The sequence below is a fragment of the Centropristis striata genome, chromosome 3 (assembly GCF_030273125.1).
Source record: "Centropristis striata isolate RG_2023a ecotype Rhode Island chromosome 3, C.striata_1.0, whole genome shotgun sequence".
NCBI lineage: Eukaryota > Metazoa > Chordata > Actinopteri > Perciformes > Serranidae > Centropristis > Centropristis striata.
Window position 1 is genome coordinate 32,512,540 of NC_081519.1, and position 22,533 is coordinate 32,535,072.

The 22,533-nt window shown below is 39.3% G+C and overlaps 1 protein-coding gene across 3 annotated transcripts; it reads right to left on the minus strand.

Moving 5' to 3' along the window:
- Nucleotides 1-768: 768 nt before the first annotated feature.
- On the minus strand, nt 769-22,235 carry usp48 (ubiquitin specific peptidase 48). Of its 3 annotated transcripts, none has more exons than XM_059329111.1 (28): nt 22,081-22,235; nt 21,458-21,595; nt 20,149-20,269; nt 19,497-19,638; nt 18,259-18,386; nt 16,234-16,358; nt 15,284-15,392; nt 14,052-14,185; nt 13,746-13,831; nt 12,974-13,153; nt 12,585-12,722; nt 12,265-12,414; nt 11,085-11,285; nt 10,424-10,535; nt 8,977-9,116; nt 7,192-7,266; nt 6,940-7,064; nt 6,443-6,565; nt 5,591-5,652; nt 5,259-5,369; nt 4,262-4,392; nt 3,837-3,943; nt 3,607-3,714; nt 2,781-2,963; nt 2,419-2,544; nt 2,236-2,284; nt 2,118-2,144; nt 769-1,822 (listed from the first exon to the last, which is right to left on the minus strand). In XM_059329111.1, exons 2-28 carry the CDS (start codon nt 21,589-21,591, stop codon nt 1,800-1,802), a joined length of 3,150 nt encoding a protein of 1,049 aa, XP_059185094.1. In that variant the 5' UTR covers nt 21,592-21,595; nt 22,081-22,235; the 3' UTR covers nt 769-1,799. The 3 variants fall into 3 exon arrangements, 2 of the variants coding, with proteins under 2 accessions (XP_059185094.1, XP_059185093.1); XM_059329110.1 differs by lacking the exon at nt 22,081-22,235 and adding an exon at nt 21,759-22,033; XR_009394029.1 differs by lacking the exons at nt 769-1,822; nt 2,118-2,144; nt 2,236-2,284; ... (2 more) ...; nt 3,607-3,714; nt 22,081-22,235 and having other exon boundaries at nt 4,262-4,387; nt 21,458-22,034.
- Nucleotides 22,236-22,533: the final 298 nt, after the last annotated feature.

Below are 22,533 nucleotides of genomic sequence, written 5' to 3' on the forward strand. Positions count from 1 at the left end.
GAAATTGCATTTAAAATAATTCATACATTTTATCCACCCAATCAACATATTGTTTGAAGATTTTAAAAAGACATTGATGTGAAATGCACTTTCTGTTCTGAACATATTGAAACTTACTCATTTACTCATTTATTTTGGTATTTCTGCCCCTTCGTCCAAGGTCTCTGGATTGATATTTGTAACTTTATTGCAAGCAATGTTGATAAAGATTTTAAGTTGTTTTGGAGGGATGTACTATTTGGACTCTTTGACTTTAACAAAAATAAAGAAAAACTCAATGAAATATTTATTATAAACCTCATCATACTGATGGCGAAATTTCATATTCATAAATGTAAATTTGCTCAAAGAAAACCATCTTTTGTTGCCTTTCACATTCAGCTCAGGCAGTAAATCGCTTCTATTAAATTCTCCAACAACCAAAAAGCAATTAAAACAGTTGATATTTGTGATCTATTAAATATATTACTGTAAGCTCTTCTGAAACTCAATCTGGTTTAAAAAGACAAATCTGTGCCATTTAAAAAACGCGATATATCGAATGCTTTAAACACCAATTAGCAGATAATTTCTTTTAAAAATGAGTCTAAAAAAACATTTCATCTCAGAAAATAAAATCGTGAAACCTTTCACAGAAGCACTTAAAACCTAAATGCTCAAAGTTACTTACTTGGATGCTAGAATGTGTTTCAAAACCCCACTCCAAACTCCAAGTGTTTTTTATATATATATATATATTAAAAATAGCACAGCAAACTTCAATGCTAATCATTTTGTATTTGTATTTATTAATTTGCACCATAGGAAAGGACATTTACAAAAAACAGAAATGAAACAAGAATATTAAGTGCGGGAGAGGTTAAAAACCCTATATGGGCTTATAACAAGCACCTCCCCAAGAGAGTATACAAAAATTAAAAAATAAATCAACAATTTTAATCATTTTCAATAGGTGTGGATGTTGCACAGGGTATTGGCACTAAAGGACTGAAATTATTCCATCCAATGAGTGACTCGATTAAACACTGTACCAATAACATATTGTAGTTGGTGATTTCAATAATTACAAGTGAAGACAGGGGTGCTTTGAAAATAACTTTATTGTCGATAAGAAATGTGAAAAGAACTGGACATACCACTGCTTGCATTTTGCTTCTCACTTCCAACTCTCAAGGTTTGCACTGCTGAAACTGATGCAGGAAACAGCCGCTGTACATACCGTGTAGCTATGTATCTCTAAATGCCACATGGAGTATATGGATATAGATTTGCTGTAGAGGTAATAAATGTTCTAACATCCAACAAGAGCAGTTATATTTTGCAATACTTAACAGTTATTTGTGCATTCTTTTGACAAACCTGAAGACTGCAGTGAGAATACAAGCTTCCACATAATGGAAGAAAGAACGTAGCCTGCGATTTTTCTTCTGCCATAATTAGAGTCCAAAACAAGCCCATTTTTTGAGCACAGTTGAACTTTACTGAAGCCAAGCTTCAGATCACAACAGATCCGCTTGGCTTCCTCAACAGGATGCTAATAGTTAGGTAGAAGTACTTCCACACAGTCCTTCAGAATGATTCGGAATTTTAAATATCAAAGGCCAGCTAACCTTATGTAGACAAAAACAGCGGCTTTGCAACATAGTCACAGTTTTTTAAAGAAAGCCTACTCGAAACATAAAAAACAAAAACAAATTAAAGCACTTGTTTATATGTGGACACTTGACAAATTCAAGATTTTTTTTAAAATTTCCATCTGTCATCTGTCCAATTCAAGCATAGCTACAGCACAGCTGACCTCAGTGTCCCAGAAGCCCCGTGCCTGTAGAGAGCAGAGACACAGAGAAACGATTAGATCACATCAGAACCAATGACGAGGCAACATTCATAGCAACAATATGCTAAAGGTGTAGCGCCCATCAGTTTCCTCCTCAGTGTCGCTCTCTTAACATTCAGAATAATACAATGAGGTGAATTCAGTCTGATTATCAAAGTAGTCCCCATCATTTTTAAATGCATCATTGTAGATAACTGTAGATGTTAACTTCCTGCTGGATGAAGAAAAAAAAAAAAGAAAGAAAAACATTTAAAAACAAAAGACAAAAATAAATACTAACCTTTAAATCCCTCCTCAGGCATTCTCACTGTGAAGGAAGTAGAAGAGAAACAGTATTGTCATAATTAAGCTTTTTTGTACAAAAAAAAGTAAACAAAGATAAAGATAATTGCATTCACCTTGATAGACATCATCCATTGCAGCATAGTCTGCTATTGGCTCATCAGCCTGTCACGAAACAACAGAATAAATGTTCTGGATTAAAACAAAATTGTCTGTAATCATCACCAAAATTAACTGATGAGAGTCAAGATTAAAGCAGTGGTCATGATTTTTATACAAAAACCAAAAGTAGGAAGTACCTTTAAACAGATAATGCTTTCAGGGATGACGCCAAGACTTCCCAGTGTGGCTGAGTCGTCTGTCAGACTTTTTCCATCAATGGAGAGGTTCTGGTCAAATGGAGCCACGGAGAAGGCATGCATAATCTACAGGATCAAAAGCACAGCAGATAGTTTTGGGAATATAGACTATTCATAACCTTAGAGCACAGCAATACTTCTATTACAATCGGTCTGGTTTCAATCATGTGTTCTATAATAAAAAAAAGCAGTGGGAACAACATCATTCCATTCATCGTCAAGGTGTCACATCACTTGGTTTTAAATTCTTCAGGCTTGTTTCCCGTAATCTAGTACTGCATCCAGATATTTGGAGCTCTTACCTGTATTTTTAGCTCTTTAAGCGTCTGATTAGCTGAAACGATGAGTGCTTTCTCTCCTCTGAGTTTCCTGTGCCGGGTGCTTCTCCTGATTCCACCTAGTTTGGTCATGTTGGTCACAGGAACTGCAGCTGTTGATGCTGTGCAGCTTTCACTCATCTTGAGCCGCTTTGCACAATCTTGTGACTGGAAGAGAGCAATGTGACCATTAACTATTAGGGTTGGCAATGCCTCTATTCCTCATCTTTGCGAAAACCAAAACAGTGGCCTTACTATCAAGACAGTCCATAGGAAGCAGTACATAAAACAAGCATGATCAAATATAAAGATAACCTGAGTGTACTGTTCTCTTCAAACTGCACAAATCAGGCACATGAGTAAAACGGAAGCCAGAAATTGTGGCGAGAGAGAAAAGCTAAGGGTTGCAGTAAAAGAGCAGAAAGATGAAAAAATAATTGATGGTTTAAATTTTACTGGCTAAATAATGTAAAAGGAAATTAGCCAAAAATAACAAAATTAAAAAATAATAATTTCCCAATCATTTTAAAGACAGTCGCTGAGTGTCTAGGTTTGACTTTCTTTAGACAGGAAATACAGATGGCAAAAAAAACTACGTAGCCCTGCGATTTTGCAGTTAAGGCTCTATGCTGACTTGTGTACCAATCAGAGGCACTGTTCCTGACTGGGCAGGTGTGCAAAGGCTCCGATTTCAAACGCAGAGATTGAGCATGCAAAAAAATTGCATCACCTGACCGCAGTGTTGCGGTTATAGGTACTTTGGCTCCTGCTAGCTACTGCAACTGAGGCTATAAGGTTTTAATGAACATGCCTGGCTGAAGTCGGGATCGCTCTCTCCCTCGACTTTTGGTTGTTCTTCTTTCTCCTCTTCTGCCTCAGAGCTGCTGGCATTCATTTGTGGAGCTGCCTCTTTTATCAGCTGTGCAGAGGACAACAATATAATTGCATTAACAATTGATGTGTGGATCTCAATTTAGACATTATGTGACAAAATCCAGTTGTTGCCATTTGGATGATATAAAATGTAGTCTTTTTTCATACCCTCTTGTCTTCAATGACTTTGCGGATGTAGATGGTTGCTTGGGTATACTCTCTGAGATCCCTCTGCTGCTGAAAAAGGAAGCTCTCTCTGCAGTCCCAACAGAGGTCTAGATACAAATACACTCATCACATCAATATTAAATACATCCAAAACACTGAGAATCCAAAACAGGTCAAAGCAACACTCTTTCAAAATACTAACTATATAAATCTGCTATGAATCACTCATACTGACTACAGCCTTTGCCCCCCACAGAGGAGCCAATACAAACAAAGCCACGTTTTAAGCCTACAGGCAGTTGGTGTTTAATATTAAATAAAAGATTTAGAGTTTTACTTCAAGTGGATGACAATAACAGCATTAGAATAAACATTTTAAAAACAGAGCCATTAATATGTAACATGAACCATTTTTGCTGTCTTACCAGGCTGAGTAGTGTATGGAGTGGTGGTACCACTTAGCGTGGTCTGTTTGAAGCAGTGAATGGAGATTGGCTGGTCCACAATGAAGAGCCTACTGATCACTTCCCATTCGCTGGGCCAGAGAAGGGCTATACTGTGCAGGAAAAACGGCACAACATGAGACTACAGCAGTGTCTCCGATCACGTATAGGTTAATGTGTGTGTGTGTGTGTGTGTGTGTGTGTGTGTGTGTGTGTGTGTGTGTGTGTGTGTGTGTGTGCGTGTGCGTCTGTAGGCCTTTTCATAGTCCGCTCCTGCAAAAGTCCCGCTATACTGCCGTAAAGATCTGTGCCAGCTTTTCGCCTTAGGGCATTCATAGTGATTCCACGAAGGCCTGATATTAGGGTTGATTGATAGTGCAGGAGGTGGGAGGAGACGATTGTGACGTGAGCAGCAGTGCTGCACAGTAGCACAATGCTAATAGGCTGCACAGTTAGCACTGTAGCAGTAGAGTATGTATGTGCTGCAGCAGTATGTGCCCAGTAAGAAATGTGCATTTGTTTACAACAAGCAGCAGACACTTTCTGTACAGTAAGCCACGTCCGTTTGTTTACAAAAAGCGGACACTTTGTGCACAGTAAGCGATGCCAGTTTGTTTACAATAAGCGGCCGAGACAGTTAGCAATTGTGGCCACAGTTGTGCATGTTGCTGAACATGATTTGATGACTGTCGGACTCAGTGAGAGGCGCGTTTCTGATGCTACGTCACATATTTTTCTAACAGTCCCACCAGTGTTACGCCTCTGTTACTACCTCTGAAGGCGGGATCACCTGATCCCCCCCATCCCGCTTTTGGCGCTTTAATAGTGCAGGCAAGACGTTACAGAGCCAAACTATTGCAAACACGTAAGGGACGGGCATGAAGACACGCACGTGCATAAACATCTGTTTATCTGAAATATTAAAAAAAAAAATGTTGCTGAGAAGCAACTGTTAGTGCTTTAAATAGGCAGAACTCACTGTTGTGCATCTCCGTTGATGAGGGAGTCGTAGGTGAACATGAAGCCTCCGTGTGGACAGAGCAGCAGAGTGTTACCCACATTAGACACTGGAGAGGCTTTAGTGGGCCTCCTACAAAATGCACAGAGAGAAAAATAACCATTTGAAAGGTTAACATGCAATTTCACTTCTAGTAACATTCATCATAATTAGGGACTGGCCAACTCAGAAATGAAACCTTAATTCAAACTAAATGAATTGCATAGATGTTGTGCCTGACCCTGTTCCTGAGTGCAGAGAGTTAAACCTAGTAACATTTTGCCCATTTCACTTGTTTCTTGATACAAACGTACCTGATGAATTTTCTCCACTCATCCACAAAAAACAGAGGGACTATGTAAAGTACGTCTGTGCCCTGGAGAGACAAACAAGAGTGAATTTACTGTTTTCATCTGGATAACAGTCCGTTATCATCTACCATATTAGTACCAGTCTACTGAAATTGCCATTCTGCAGCCAAGAGATGAAAACACTGCTATGGGACTGTTTAAAGACATTGAAGAGCTTCATAAAGTCTCGTTTTAACAAATCGGACTAATGTTTCTGGATGCCATTTGTACTGACATGTATAACGATCCTGTCAGCGAGCTCTCGGGACTCTTACACTTCCGAATAGAGTCACCAATAATGAGCTTGGACAGAAGAGTACCCCAAGGTAGCGCGCTTTAACCCCAGGTATAGTTTGGTCGGGGGTTAATGTGGGCTGCTACAGCAGGGCTTTGGGTTCCTGATCGGGAGTCAAGGGTCCTCAGGGATGGAGCCTGGAGCTGGAGCAGCAGGGGGTAGAAGGATCAGGATAGGCAACAGTGGCAGACAGCTCAGGTGGGGATGGATTGGGCAGGACCAAGAATGATCATGTCCCATTGGATATCAGCCTCTTGTGATTTTGTGGAGTGTCCTCTGGGTTTTTATGTAGGTGGAAATTATTTTCTACCATTCCTTGATCTTCTGAGACCAGGCGGAGAGGCTGTCTGAGCGTGTGCTCAGCTTGATTCTCTGATCATTTAAAATACAGACTTCTAATGGCTTAACACCTTTATCCAGTTTAATATATGGTTCCAACAACCAGGATCTAAAAAGTATATGGTAAAAAAGTGGTAGGTAACAGTTATTTGGAGAGCTTCTGGCAGACTTCCTGGTTCTACCTGAGGCCACTTGGCGAGAGTTGGCCGGTTCTTCTCATGGAAGAGGTTGAGGAGTTGGTTCTTCTGGTCCAGGGCCATCATCTTACTCACTGCCTCATTGTCCTTCTCTTCCTGCTCTAATGTCTGGACACACAAAGAGGACGGAAGAGGAAAATTTTAATTTCACAACTAGCTCAAAAGGTTCATTGACACATCTACCAACTGTGTATGCCGTGACTCATTACTGGATGTGCCTGCTGTCTGGAACTGTAAGTCAACCCAAATTGATGAAAGCTTTGTGGACAATCAGCTTGTTTTTTCCTGATGCTGGTGGAGATTGTTCATATTGAATACAACATGAAGGAAGTTGTAAAAGTCTCTGTTATCCTAAGACCTTTTAAGCAACATACATCTAGCGAACCATCTCCACTGCAAACCTTTTCAGATCGCTGCTCTCTAACATTGACGGGAACACTGCAGCTATTCATGGTTATCATGGATTGTCAATGTCTACACACCAGGCACTGCTGACAGGACTCTTGGTTTTGGGTAAATTCTGGAGCTTTGGGGAAGTATTTTCTCAGCTTGGTCCAAACTTCAGAGGGTACTAGCTTCCGTTCAGTCTCCAAAATAGTCAAACCGCCTACAGCAGGAACAAACACATATTTAGGAATCAACAAATTAAAGATTAACATGACAGCAATGACAAAATAGCTTGTTGTTAAAAGTATTTTCTAACATCATGCTAGATGGTGATTATGAGACAGTACCGTGACTGCAGACAATGTCTTCATTAAAAGTCTTCATCTCGTCCTCGTTGCCTTCTAAGAGCTCTGGGCCAAACTCTACAACCAAACAATCCACAAAGAACGTTAACATACACAATCCAGAGGAAATGTTTTTAGATATTCTAGCAAAGTAGCTCAAAAGATGGCAACACCTGTCAGTTAGACCTGTTCTTTGGTCCAGATTTAAATATCTCAACAACTATTGGATACGTTGCCATGGCATGGTGTACAGATATCCACTACGCCCAGAAGAGGAATAATAGGAACAATGATAAACCCATATCGCTTTCTGTAGCACAATCAGTAGGACATAATGAACCAACGTTTCTGACATCTAGCCAACTTTATGGAGAGTGAGTAGGGGGATGATTGACGCTGTAGTGTGGAGGGAGAGAGGGCGCAGTTTATCTGCATGTACTGCCTTCCCTGCAGCCTGTTGAAAGTCTGCAAGTGTTCTTTTAAACCTGCAGTACAGCACTTATATCCCCCCTCGGGCAGTGAGAGTAATTACACAAACACTGTCGACACATGCTTGTGATGTATGCCTGCAGGGAGGCTCACCCCATCTCCTCGGCCCCCAGAAATGCCATCTTCAAGTCTTCCCCTGGTGGACATTCATTTACATGAAAAGTCCACATTTTAACTTTAATCTTAATTCTAGCATCAATCAGTGGAATATCTCAACATCTACTAGATGGATTGTCACGAAATTTGGACATTCATGGTCCCTAGAGGTGGAAAACTGCGGACTTTGCTGTGTCTTGTGTGAAAGGTCTCGACAACTGTTGAATGGATTGCTGTGGTACACAACACATTTTCCCCTCCGGATGCATCGTCATTCCTTTGGTGATTTAGGGCAGTGGTTCTCAAATGGGGGTACGCGTACCCCTGGGGGTACGTGAAGGCACTCCAGGGGGTACATGAGATTTTAAAATATACATTTAAAAAGTAGCATCAGTGCAAAAATGCTTTAAAATAATTATTTTATAAATATTTTAGGAAAATATAAGTATAAGTTCATAAAATTAATTCTATATTCAGTAGGCTGTTCAATTTCCTGATCCTAAAAACCCAGAGTGTCCCCCATACCAGGATGGTTGGACCCAACCTGTCATATGCCACCTGGCATCACCTGTCAATCACTTGAAAACTCAAAGATGGAGTCGTGGTTGAAGCGTAGCAGTTAATAGTTTTAAATGGTTACATGCTCACTGTTTTTACTACATTAGTTTGAATCACTACATTTTAGTGATGAGAAATATTTATTATAAATTTATTCATGGATTATTAACATTTAAAATGTTTGAAATAGGTTTTTTTTCAAATGTTTGAATTTTGTATGTGTTTATCAGTTCCAAAGTTTATTAAATCAGACACTGATGGCACAGCGCTCTGTTTTAAGTCTTTTTTTCAACCAAAAATGCTTTGCCCTGGTTAGGGGGTACTTGGCTGAACAATATATTTCACAGGGGAACATCACTGAAAAAAGGTTGAGAACCACTGATTTAGGGGGTTAAGGGCCAAATACCTTCAGAACTAATGGCATTCTCATCTGCCTCAGTTGTGCTTCTATTTAGTTTTGATTACCAAATGTTACAATACTAACATCTCAACAACTTAAATGGTGAACAACATGGTACATGTATTTTATTGTACATCAGTATTGTCAATGTGAGAATTTACGTGGACAATCTTCTACATTCAGTTTGGTTGACTGACAAAGAAACTACAAAACAGACACAGAAGGGGAAACAAAATAACTCTAACCTTTGCTGTTGTTTTGTGGTCCCTGTCCATTGGTTTGGCCATTTCTGGGTTTGGTTTCTTGTTCGTCCTCCTCCAGCTGTTCTAAAGCCAACTGCCTCCAGCTACGCAGAGAGGCTTTGCCCACCCAATAGCCCTCACCACTGACAGAAAGGGAGAAAGAGGGAGAGCATAAGAAACAGAGACACACACACACACACACACACACACACACACACACACACACACACACACACACACACACACACACACACACACACACACACACACACACACACACACACACACACACACACACACACACACACACACACACACACACACACACACACACACACACACACACACACACACACACACACAGGTTCTGGAATATCCTTCATGACTTCGGTCACATTTAGAGACCAATTTCCTCTCTGCTGGATCATGTATTTTTTGCTGCACCAACACAAAGGAACGGCAGTGTTCAGACATGGAAAGCTTAGACATTTCACTTGCTCTAAAGATAGATGTGTGTGAATTGTGTAATGCATATGGGAACATGTGCAACAAACTAATGTTAAGGTGTGTATTGGTTTAATTTGCTGTCTGTAGCCTATGACATAGACTCTCACCACCAGTAATGATCTGGCAAAATATTTTCTATAACCACATTACACATCCTATTCTAGAAAATTATCAATGTACACTGATAGTAATAGCAGTTACTTTATGTAAATTACTCTACAGCTGACTGGGATCTGTTTTTATTCACTTTTATGTGCAAATATCAATCGATATAATTCAAAATCACTCGCTTCATTTTAGTTGATGCAGAAGTGGAACGCTGAAGCTTGAAAGAATGGCTAAGGACAAAGACATTCAATGACAGAACCCAGAGGCGGGTCTGCTCCAGGAATGCTGGATAAACTGGTTGAACCCAGTGCTGACGTTAGCCACCAGCCTGCTGTCTGAATTTGAGTTGTAGGTATGTTATGTGGAGCTTTCACCCGCTCCACGGGGAGTGAGGCCGAGTGCACTAGCTTGTTTATTATTGTATCATATGTGCACTGATAAACAGAGAGCTTGTTGGCATTAGGTGCGTTTCCACTATAGTCAAATACCCGGAATGAGGCGGGCTACACGGTGGTGTAGTGGTTAGCACTCTCTCCTCACAGAGAGAGAGTTTGCATATTCTCCCTGTGTCAGTGTGGGTTCTCTCCGGGTACTCCGGCTTCCTCCCACAGTCCAAAAACATGCACTTAGGTTCAATTGGTGACTCTAAATTGCCCGTAGGAGTGAATGAGAGTGTGATTGTCTGTCTCTATGTGTCAGCCCTGCGATAGTCTGGTGATAGTCCAGGGTGTACCCCACCTCTCGCCCAATGTCAGCTGAGATCGGCTCCAGCGACCCGAGTGCGGATAAGCGGATAAGGATCATGAATGAATGAATCATGTGAAGGGATCTTTACCTAAGCGTGCGTTTAGCCAAGTTGGTGACTTCCTTGTAGTCTTCATTGAGCTGGTTCTTAAGCCGGAGCACTCTGCATCGCTCGCCAACACACTCTCTACACAGAGAGGATCCTGAACAAATACACATGAATGGGATGTTTTAGTATAATGTTTGCTGGGCTGCCAGTTCACTCATTGCCTGACACTTTCCACATGTTCTCACACCACAAGTCCATTTTTCACACACTGGGGAAAAAAACAACAAATAACAATACAGCGACACAAATCTAATATCAAATTGTACCATTACACAGGACACAGGTCATCTTATGGGATTTTAGTGTTTTTTCTATTTATTTTTTTTAAATATATTTTTTATGAAAGAAATTATTTTTTTCCCCCCCCAAGTGTAGCAGTAGTTTCACTATACATTACTGAAATTTTGGTCAGAGCCATGGACACATTAAAAAATGGTGCATGTACACATTAAGTATTTAGAGCCCCAACTCGAATAAACCAACTAAACAAACAGAAATAAACAAATAGGCTAATGTGATTGGTTTGAAGATTTTCATGAATGGTCATAGATTATATATATACTTATTTGTATACAGAAGTGATATCTGTTGAAGAGGAAGCAATGAAACAGTTTGTTTTGCAGAACTTAATGATTTCACTGACCATCTAGTCGTGGCCCTCCGCTGTAGCGCTCATACAGGAGCTGAGCAGCTTGCATTGAAACCCTCTTGGAGTCTCCCACCTTGTCCGGGTGCAGTTTGCCGTGAGAACAAAGGAAGAGGGAGTTGTCGATTTCTTTTGTGGCAGTGGAGTCCTCTAGCCACTTCTTCAACCAGTCCATGGGGATAAACTCATATGGCTCACCTGAGGAGGGAAAGTGGAGAAACACAAACATAAAAGACAGGGCCTGATTGATTTTGATTCATTAAATCCAAACTGACTTTCTGTATATATCCATCACATATCCACATATAAACACATTAGGTGTGTGAACAATGAAGATTGTATGGAATGAAACGCAACTACTATTTTCTGATCAACAAGTAACTTCGTTTGTAACACTGGAAACTGTTGATATCATTCTAATTAGGGATGACAATGACTACTCGATTATCGGTTATTGTCGTTTATAATTTAACCGATTAAAAATATATTAATATACAGAAAATAAGGGATGTGTGGTTTGAGTGTTAGAAAATGGTTTGTAGATTTGCTGTAGTATGCATTTGCCCCACTAGAGGAGTGCCTTGTTTTTTTTAAAAATGAGATTAAGTTGTAGGTATGTTTGGTGACCACTGTAAAACAAATGCACCTCCCTGCCTTTTGAAGAGGGAAAAAAGTTGCGGTGTGCCTCGCCCTGCTCGATAACATCACAAGATACTTTCTGCTACAGCAATGCTGATTAGCCTGAATGTTAGCTATATACAACACATCTAGTCTGACCTAAGGAGTGTTGTGCATCTGTTTGCTGTTCTCCTAATGTAACCTTCTCTCATTCTGCGTTGATTATAGATTATGTCAGAGGTAAAAACGGTTTTCTAATGGAAAAACTCCCAATGTATTTCTTAAATTATTAATGATAACGATTAACCGATAATCGATCATCAAGGCAGCCAACTATCAGTGAATGAAAATGCTTAAAATCTATAATTAAAATCCATAATTCTATAACACAATTTTGGGAGACAGTAGCAAAAATCATAAATCATTTTGGTTCAATAGGGTGTTGGGTTGTAGACTGTACTTTTAGTGTATTTTAACTGAAAGTCAAAACAGATATGTATGCTCTCTTGAGTGTTTCTGTTAAATAGGCTGTGGGTGATCAGGGAATGTTTTTACCGACCGTCTGTTGCAGGTAAAAGCTCGTAGAGCTCCTTCACCTCCTCATGCTTGGCTTTGCCCTTATCCACGCTCTGTTTTCTCATGTCGGCCATTTCACAACACCACTCTTCAAATTTATGGTTGTCTTGGTCCACCAACCTCTGAAGGAAGGCTGGGAGCAAGGACAGAGGTAAAAAAAAATCAAAAGAGGGTGTCATGGATTATGCTGTAGGCTACAAAATGTGCCTTAATTCTGTTATGAATATAAATATAGAAACCAGAAATGATTGCTGCTACACATTACACACTAAATGTGAAATTCATTAAAATTTGACTTCTCACCTGGCACCTCGACGTTGGACCAGGAAGGATCTAAGTTCTCTTCTTCCTGGACCTTATAGACCAGCATGTAGGCATTTCTAGAGCAGTGGTAGCCTTTACTGCACTTTGGCTTTCGTGTCTGGGACTTCACTGTCTCAGCTATGGGACCAAGAAGACCAAGAAGGAAGAAAGTGAGTATCTTTACATACAATACCCTCAGGTATGGAAAAGTTAAGACACTTTCATGGTGACGATCCTATTTAACAAATAAAGTTCTGAAAAATTCACTGTTTTTCAACAGTTAAGACCCATTATTTTACATTAAAAAAACAACACTGCTAGAACATAACACTAAATAAGCTAAGGATTTCAGGAAGGTGGAACTATACAGCGTCTACTTAGTTTCATACCAATGTCCTCCTCAATGCCAAGCTGCAGCTTTTTGCCTTCCATCTTCTCAATTTCCTCGTCATTGAATTTGTACCAGTCACGGGTTCGAGCGTCCTTCACATGGGCGATGTAGTGGCCCGAGTAGGCACTGATGCCCCGATGGATCAGCACTGCACTCAGTTCATAAACACACTTCTGGTCTGGAGAAACAGTCCATCCAAAGACACCAATATCAACATGTTTACATTTCAAAGAGTCACTGACAAAAAACATCTGCTGTTGTGTGTAGGATAGTTGAGCAAGTAAATATTAATACATATCTGTGTAGGTTAATTTGTCACTTTAAGTGGACAATTATTATCACAGAACTTGTATTTCTTTGATGATTTTTCCATGTTTTCATGTGTGAAAAGGCCTAAACTGAACACTCAACAAGACGACCTGATTAAATTAAGTTAATTATTCAAACTGCATTTGCATAGGAATGATTCTGTCGTGAGCTTTTTAATACATATAAGTGGTTGATCACTATTACTGTAATGACTATAATGTGTTTCCGCTGTACGTATTCTGCAAGCAGTGAACTTGTTGCAACAGCAATCCATTGCCCACATGAAGGTAAACTGCTTTGACATTGTTGCCACTTTTTGTTCTTTGAGGACTATTTAAAATGTCCCTCTTGCTTTCCTTTAAATTAAAAGAGAGATAAACTGTTTTGTTTGTTGGCTGACATGTCAGTTACGCATTGATTGTGAATGGAAAAGTGCAAAGTGAGAATCACACTGCTAATACCTTGTTTTCCTTCCAAGAAAGGTCCCATGTCCAGCTGCTCTGGAAAACTGATAAAGGTGTTAAGCTTCTTCTTGTGGCCTGTTTGTCTGAGGAAGACAATGTGGTTTAGTAAACCTTTCTCCTCATACCAGTAGAGATTATACATTGACCAGCAGTGGGATGGCAATAGCTCAATCTGTTGGGAACTGGAAATAAGAAAATGGAGGGCTGGCTGTGTATGTATTTTGAGCCTAAAAGTGTAAAACATCACATTTCCTTAACAAGGGATTTACAAAATACTTTTTAAGCAGAACTACAATGACTGACCTATCAAAGACAAAGCGCATGAGCTGCAGGTTGAGAGTTGGAGGAAGGCTGTGCAGTTTGATCCTTCGGGTGGCGCTCTGTTTACTCTGACAGCTCTCACAGAAGTAGCGGTTATCCCCATCCAGCTTCTCCTCCTGCAAGGTGTAGGGCACGACACAGCAGAGGATAACCATTGATGCAGCACATTTTTGATAGACTGACCAGGCTTGTAAATAAGCACCCACCACCGGCCAAATGCAAAAGAATTTGGTCAGACACGTTCAGTGAAAAAGTCAACTCAATTTTCAGGGACCCTACTTAGATAGCATTGTTACTACTTAGCCTATGCGACTACTGTAAAGGTTTGGTACGTCTCTTTCTTCATCTTCTAGACCAGTGTTAAATGTTTTGCTCTGCACATGCTTTGCTTAGGGTTAGAAAAAAAGGCCAATTTGTAAAGATAGGATTTCAGACACTTTTTTAAAGACCATAGCTAAAGAAGAGCGTTCCATAGTGTTGGAGCCACTACTTCAAAGATACAATCACCTTTTTCAGATTAACTTTGAGCTTTTGTCAAAAGACCTAAGTGGCCCACTGGGTATTTAGGCATGGAGAAGGTCACATATGTACTCTGGAGCCTCAGTGAGAGGGCTCTATATGCTAAAACAACAACCTTAAACTGATCAAAAGCCTATGTAACATGAAATGGATGTGATGTGAGACCTTCAGTTGGACCTGGTTAACAGTCTAGCAGAACCATTTGTAGACCGTTCCGATATGATTTGCCAAGACAAGTGAAAAGTGCATTAAAAAAGTCTAGCCCCGAGGACACAAAAGCGTGAATAATTATCTCCAGCTCTAGTTGTGGCACAAAAGACCTGAGCTAGCTCAGTGATTTTATGTGCTGATCAAACTGCATATACTGATCGAAAATTATCAAACAAAAACATGTTCTGTGTATGCAAAACCTTCCCCAAAGTTCCTGTACAGCTTTGTTGTTCCTACAAATCTTTTTCTCTTGCAACATTTTTACTCCACTGCCTTATATACACACACACTTTTATATACACACACTGGGTTTCCGCCCATTGATGTCCTACATCCCTCCTCCTGTCAATAAATGGACTAATGCACATTTGGAATTTGTAGAAGCAACTTAACTTTATGTAGCCAATCTCTCTGTTTTTTAACACAATAGTTGTCCCATTACTATGACACTACATAGAGGCCTGAATGTAGGGGATGAAATCTACCTTCAGAAACTCTGTGACACACTCTGTGAGGTTCTTGTGGCCCTGGATGTTCAGCTCCAGCTCGTAGAAACGGGACGGCAGTGCAGATGATCGTCCACACTGATTACAACTGAAAAACAGCCAAATAAAGACAAGAGTTTTCATCAGAGCATAGAAAATGCGTCTTTGTGTTGACTAACATTAATTGTCAATGGTGTAATTATTGCAGTAATTGAGTTTTGCACATTTAACTGAAATAATTTATATTCAAAAATTGTGTGATCCCTGAATTTCCTCTTTTTTTAAAAGATCTAGAAGCACTCCATCGCTTCTTATAAAAATCAGGTCAACCAAAAAATAGTTGTATACCTCTCCATGATTTACTTATTTTTATGTGTAAAGCAGAAATGCCAACCTATACAAGTGGAGTTAGGATACAATAATAGCCAATTTTAGTTGCTTTTTGTGAGTTTATTTGAACTGATTGTGTTAAAAACACATGCATTGTCTCATACATATTCATATGAAACTAGAAGATCAAAGAAGGTGGTAGCAGTTACTGACTTGTGCTATTTTCCATAGATTAGAGGGAGGAATTGTACCCACGCACTTCGATGTCAAAATTTGTGCCTGTTAAGCAAATTGTGTACAGGTTGGCAGGTGTGAATCCTTCAGATGTGGGATGAGGTTTTTGAAATAAGTTTCCTTCACATGGCTGAAATATCCTCCGTCTCCTACTGTATGTATTATGACTGGGACATACTGGACACTTTCCCCTTCTCTTAAATTAATTTTAAAAAAATATGACACTATTTGTGATGCTTAAAAATGTGAATAAAATGAATCTTACTTTGACCCTGGTTGCACTGGGCACACAGCTAACAAAATGCAAATCATGAGATTTTGTCCAAAATTATACTTTTCACTTAAAATAAAATCTAATGTCAGGTTTTAGTTGTGAGTGGTCTTACACAGTAACGTATGAGAACTGTCCACAGAACTGCTGCTGGATGACATTCTGCAGGTTGGGGTTCTTCTGCTTGGACAGTGTGTCCTCCAACAGAGACAAGAAAAGCTTTGAAAACTCCTGGGCATCCTAAAAAAGAAGGAGGTTTAAATTCATTGCACTGTAAAGAACACAGTTCTCCACTAATAAACATGCTGGCACTCCAATTGTGTGCGCTGATTCTGCTGTACAATCCTCCAACTAATAGAGGTTTGTGGGTAAAGGGATAATATGCTGGATTATCCCTAAAACAATGGAAATAATCACTGTCAATTATCACTTATGACCAACTACAAGCAACTGGCGGTGCCTGTATCTGCAGAGATCCTGCCCACTGCCCGAATTTTCTTTTTTTTGTGTGTCAGCAAAGAGCCACTGGACCCATTGTGAGTAACTCCTATTCAATAACATCATGCAGGGTGTGCAGCCCGTTCTCATGCCAAGGTTGTCAAATACTGTTGCGTGAGATACAAAGTAGGGTTGTCAAAAGTATTGATACTCAAAAAAGTATCGATACTAAAACGTTGTATCCGGAAACGATACTCATTTTCAAAAGTATCGATACAACCCCGACTTTCGCTTCAAACTGACCTATTACTGATGTTATCGTGGCCGGTGGCCCGCATTAATGTTGGCCGTGCTATTATTAGCCATTAGCCGCAGCTAGCAATTAAAGGCTGACGTCACGTTAATGATTATAAACAACTTAAATAAATTAAAAAATCAGGCACGTAGTATGCCGTAGTACGTTTATTGACACAGTGTCAGTATACATAAGCATAGAGTTAATAAGTTTACATAAATGTTGGTGACTGAAAAGTGTTATTTTCTCTCTTGAAGTCCCAGAATGAAGCAGAGAAAAGTCGACTAATATTGTGCACAGCATACAACCTCAAAATATTGTTCTAATTGTTATTGTTTATGGTATTTATTTATTTTTTGCACTACCTCAGACCTGAAGCTTGTTAGCATAGTTGCAATTTCTTTTGCACAACTGTTTTTTTTTATAAATATTTAACCTGTGGTTCTGTTCATTTTAACATGTTGAATTTTTCTTGTTAATAACTTTGGGGTCTTTGTTTTTATCCTTGTGGTATCGAAAACGGTATAGAGTATCGAATATTTTCCTGAGTATCGGTATCGAGTTGAAAATTTTAGTATCGTGACAACCCTAATACAAAGTGGTGGTATATTTCAGGACCTGGGATGAGAACAGGTTGTATATTGCTGTGTGTTTTTATGTGCTACCACAAGTCCCCAGCAACACACCTCTCACCTCTGCTGTCGGTGGTGTGTCTGTTTGACCAACACACACACACACACACACACACACACACACACACACACACACACACACACACACACACACACACACACACACACACACACACACACACACACACACACACACACACACACACACACACACACACACACACACACACACACAGCAACAAGAAGCGCTGCATTTACACAAAATCCAGCAAAGCAGCTCCTCTCCACAGGGTTGAGCAAAGATGTTGGTAGTTATTTGAGCTTTAGAACATAACCACGTGAAACACTAAAAAAAATAATTACTCCTCACATAATCAGCTTTGTTCTTGCAAACACTTCTTCCTCTCTTCATTCACTATTGAGCTTGCTCGACTATTGCTGCTCTCTCGCTCTGGCTCGTGAAGCCAGGGAGGAGCGTCAACTTTGAATGCAAACAAAAACTACCTTTAATCGTATAGTTGAAATCACTTTTTTGACAGTTGGTCCAACTTCTAGACATCACTTTGGGCACAGGTAACTCACAGCACAGATGTGTTGTGTTCGATAATTTATGCATGAAGTGATATAATGCACAATTCCACCGAGACTTAAGTGAGAAAATTCTGTAAACAAGTCTCACAATAAGGGTAAACATGGGAAAATGTGACATTTTTCAACAGACTGTGAGACCAGCACTGTATTTCTCAATTAAAGTTATGATGATTTAGTGATTTACCTGCTGCTGTCCTGTGTCCAGGCCCAGTGATTTGACCAGCCCTGAAGGGTCAATGTATTTTCTGTTGCTGTTCTGAAGGAGTGCAAACAGATACTGCAGATGCTCACATATGGACTGAGGCTCGTAGTCTAAAAAAAAAAGAGAGGTCTGTCTGAGAAAAGAAAATGCTTAAAAGGTTAAACACACGGGTTAGCAAACATTAGCCGGCATATGGGTGGGCATTCATGTCTGTCAAATCATTTGAAACAATATTTGAAAAAACAAAAACATCAACAGCACATCTGACTTTTTAAGTGGGAAATGTTATATTTAGCATTTATTCCTGGGACAAGAGACTCTGCAGTAGTCAGGATAGGGGCATTAATCGGCAGTGATCAAAACCTGACACCTGGGGGAACACACAAATTATCCTTCTGTTAGATTTGGCACCATGTTTCACTTAGTAAAAATCCTTTTTTCATAAATCAGAAATTATTGAAATGTGTAAACTGCTTCTTTAAGTTAGATGAGCATTGGGGAAACATCAGTTTTATTCACTTTACATGGAGCTAAAAATGAGAGAACTACGGAAAATAATGCTCATCATAGTAGTTAGAATCTGTTTATGATTTATAGGAAATCATAAGTTATCTTTTAAGAGTGGATTTTTACCTGTAAGCTCGCCTCTGTTATTTTGAACAATACTTTAACAGAGTTCTTCCTCAAACATTATGAAACAGCCACACATTCTGTTGTTATTTAACCCATTTTAGCCTTTGATGGTCCTGAAGACTTGGAGATTGCTTCATAACTACATTTTTCACCTACTATAATGATCTGATTGTTAGATTGGCAGTCGAATCAGGCTCCTCAGTTTGAATTGTCGAATATTAGACTATATGGGGTCGCCCTTAATATACATTAACATGAATCCTTAGGCAAAATTCTCTGGAGGAGCCAAAGTATTTTTTCACATTTTAGGAGTGTTAACAGCTCTTTGTTTTTGTTAACAATAGTGATGTCAGTTAGATGGTTATGCCAATAAAATATTAAATCACCCATCTTTGCTCACTACATTTAAGCCTTTCTTACTTTCAGTTTCTTAACTACAGGTTATGAACTTCTTTTTAAAATAGATACATAATAAATTAACGGTTTTCTTATCAGTATCAACCTCGCGATGCAGGTTGTTATCTGCACCAGCAAAAAAAATCCATACTGTCCATCCCCAATCCCCAGCATTTAGTTTTCAGTTATACCAGACTCAATATTGTGTTCCTGTGCTCTGGAATTGTGGCACTGATAGAGGCTCCTTCGCAGCTCCAGGTTGTGGAACCACACTTGCAGGAATGTGTTGACGTAACATGTTGCACCGAGGTTCGTCAGACCAACAAATGTGTTCTGAAAGAGGGCAGAGAGGGAAAGATAGAGAGAGAGAGGGAAAGATAGATAAACTAACATTAATTGTCAATGGTGTAATTCATGCAGTAATTGAGCTTTGAGTAGTTTTGAGTAATTCCTCTTCCTCAACTGATTGATTCCTCAACTGACACTATTTGTGGTGCTAAGAAATGTGAATAAAATTAATCTTACTTTGCCCCTGGTTGCACTGGGCACACAGCTAACAAAATGCAAATCATGAGATTTTGTCCAAAATTATACTTTTCACTAAAATCTAATGTCAGGTTTTAGTTCTGAGTGGTCTTACACAGTAACGTATGAGAACAGAACTGCTGCTGGAGAGAGTGAGAAAGATCAACTGTCTTTTTAGATATTCTTCCATCTCTTGTTTTTTTTTTTTTTTTAAACTTCAAAAGACTTAGATAGTCCAACTACAACAGATGTTTGATCTGGGGGTGGAAGACAGGAGAGGAAACAATTTGCGGTATGTGAAGCCAGTGAAAGAAATACCTTGTCTCGACGCTCTGAGTTTGGGTCATCAATATTGTGGAAAGCATTTTCATCAATATCTCCAAGCCACGCCTGTTCACCAATACCCACGAGACAGTTGGGATTCCCTTTGCAGTTCCTCCTGAAGGACAAATCATGATTATTAAGCTTTAATAACAGTTCCAGTAATTTATTAGAAGAATATAACTGCATTTATTTCTTATGTGGAGACAAAGGTCATGTCAAACTTACAATTGTATTTACATCCTACACTCAAAGCTATAACGCCTTTAACCCATAAGAACCCATGGTGACACCCATGTAACAAACACTTTAAGTCTTCTAGAATCTCCCTTATTCAGCTTTATGCTTCACCTTAACTCATTATGTTCCAGTCACACCCAAAATGTGGGTGTGACTGGAAAAAGAAATGTGAAAAAGTAGATAATTTCAAAAAGCTTATTTTTGGTGACTAGGCTAGTTTAAACCCATTTAACAATTCTAACCCGTTAATGTCCTGTATTGTATTTAACTTGTTAAATTAGGGTCACATTTTTGATATATATTTTATGGAGATGCAAACAAAAAGGAACATGGTTATTTTTTCTATTTATTATTGATTTATTATTATTATGCTACTTAAAAACAAATCTGAAAAATAATTTGTTGTTAAACAGCACTATTAATGTCATAATTTTGATAAATGTTGTGAAGATGCAAAGAAAGAGGCAAATTTGTGTCTCTGTAGGCAGAACATGTGTCTATTTTTTTACATTTTAAAATAAGAAATATTCTAAACATAAATGTAAACATAATTACCATAAAAGCCAAATGTAACATATATGTCACATCTCAGATCTTTGACATTTAGGGGTAGTATTTTTTTTAAAAACATCATAAATGTGTTCTATGTGGTCCACTTGTTCTGTTGTATATCCCCCATAACTTTCCTTTCAGGATAAATAGGTCTGAGTTCTTATGGGTTAAAACCAGACTCTTATTTACAGTTAAGAGCAAGATAAAGTTCAGTAAAAACAATGTACGGCTTAGTGCTCACTGTGATACCTACTGCCTGCTAGCATATACATTGGAGCTACTTTGTTGTGATCCGAATAGAAGAATACAATAGATCTTAATGACCTTCCATACAAAGCTGAAACCGGAATGTTATGAGGGGCATGTCCACAAGCATACAAGCCTACATATTGGAAACAGTAATCTCTGCAGGGCTGGCCATTAAACTCGCGAATGTAAAATCAGATAAAACATCTGCAATGCTAGCACAAAAGCCATTCATTGTTGAAAGGTTTTAGTAACACTGTAATCTCACCTGCAGTTCCCTCTCTTGCAGGCCGAGAGGTTGATGCGGTATGCTAGCTCGATATGCTCCAGCCTGATGTCTTCTGGTTTCACCGTCTCCACCCAGCGCCAAGCCGCCTTCTCCAGCTGTAAGCGGGGCGCCATAATCCTACGATGCAATGTTAACCACACAGTCAGGTTTATAAGTCGCAGAAAGATACAATGCTTGGGCCTAAGGCTAGCCAAAGTGTTTCCTGGTATGCTAACATAGCGGCTAGCAGGGCTAAATAAGTTCCTGCAGGTCAAAGCTTGTTTCTTACGAAGCAACCTACCGTTAGCTCTGTGCTGCTACTTATCCTAGCCAGCTAATATTAGCCTACTAATTCCCTTACTGCTCTAATGAACTTAAAAAGTGAGCATATCACATAACGCATCGCAACAACAAATAGAGCACTGAAATGAGATAAATCACGACACACAGAGTTTGCAGGGTGACGCCTGGAATAGCATCGTGCTAATGTTAGCTACGTTAGCTAGCTAGATGTAGCTAGCCCGACCGGCAGTGTTAGCAAGTCATTTCCCTTCATTCTCCATTAAACGTTACCGGACACTAACCTAACGACTTTATTGTGTTAAGGTCAAATATTATCCAACCTTTCATGCGTGCAGCTGCTTCACCAAAATATTTAATGTATTTTCACATTTTATTCACGGTTTATTTTAGATTTAGCGCCCTTGCGTCAGTTTATAAATAAATTATTTCTCTGCTCAAAATCAACACGACGTCAACAAGTGACGTAGTCGACGTCTCTTTGTTGCGACTGGAGGAGGAGGAACCATGGAGGACAGGATACATGCAGAGCCTCAGACATAGATATCTATAGCTTCACAGGCCACTGCTCTGTCTAATTAACATTAATGCAAGATCATTTTAAAATTCTGTATAATATTTACCATAATATATGCATAATATTTACCCATGTAATAAATTCATTTCCAGATTTGCTGATGTAAGCTGTTAGAAATAATCTGTTATTCTGTCTCTGTTGTCTGTCTCTGTGTGACAAACATCACTATCTATGCATGCGTAATTCACTGTGTGTGTGT

Bases quoted from the DNA above. Each gene is read 5' to 3' on its own strand.
- usp48 (XM_059329111.1), bottom strand. From the start codon at position 21,591: ATGGCGCCCCGCTTACAGCTGGAGAAGGCGGCTTGGCGCTGGGTGGAG. The intron at 4,393-5,258 runs GTGAGTTCTGCC...TTTCCTGCACAG, and splicing joins ATCAACGGAGATGCACAACA to TATAGCCCTTCTCTGGCCCA. The intron at 2,545-2,780 runs GTAAGAGCTCCA...TTGATCCTGTAG, and splicing joins TTAAAGAGCTAAAAATACAG to ATTATGCATGCCTTCTCCGT.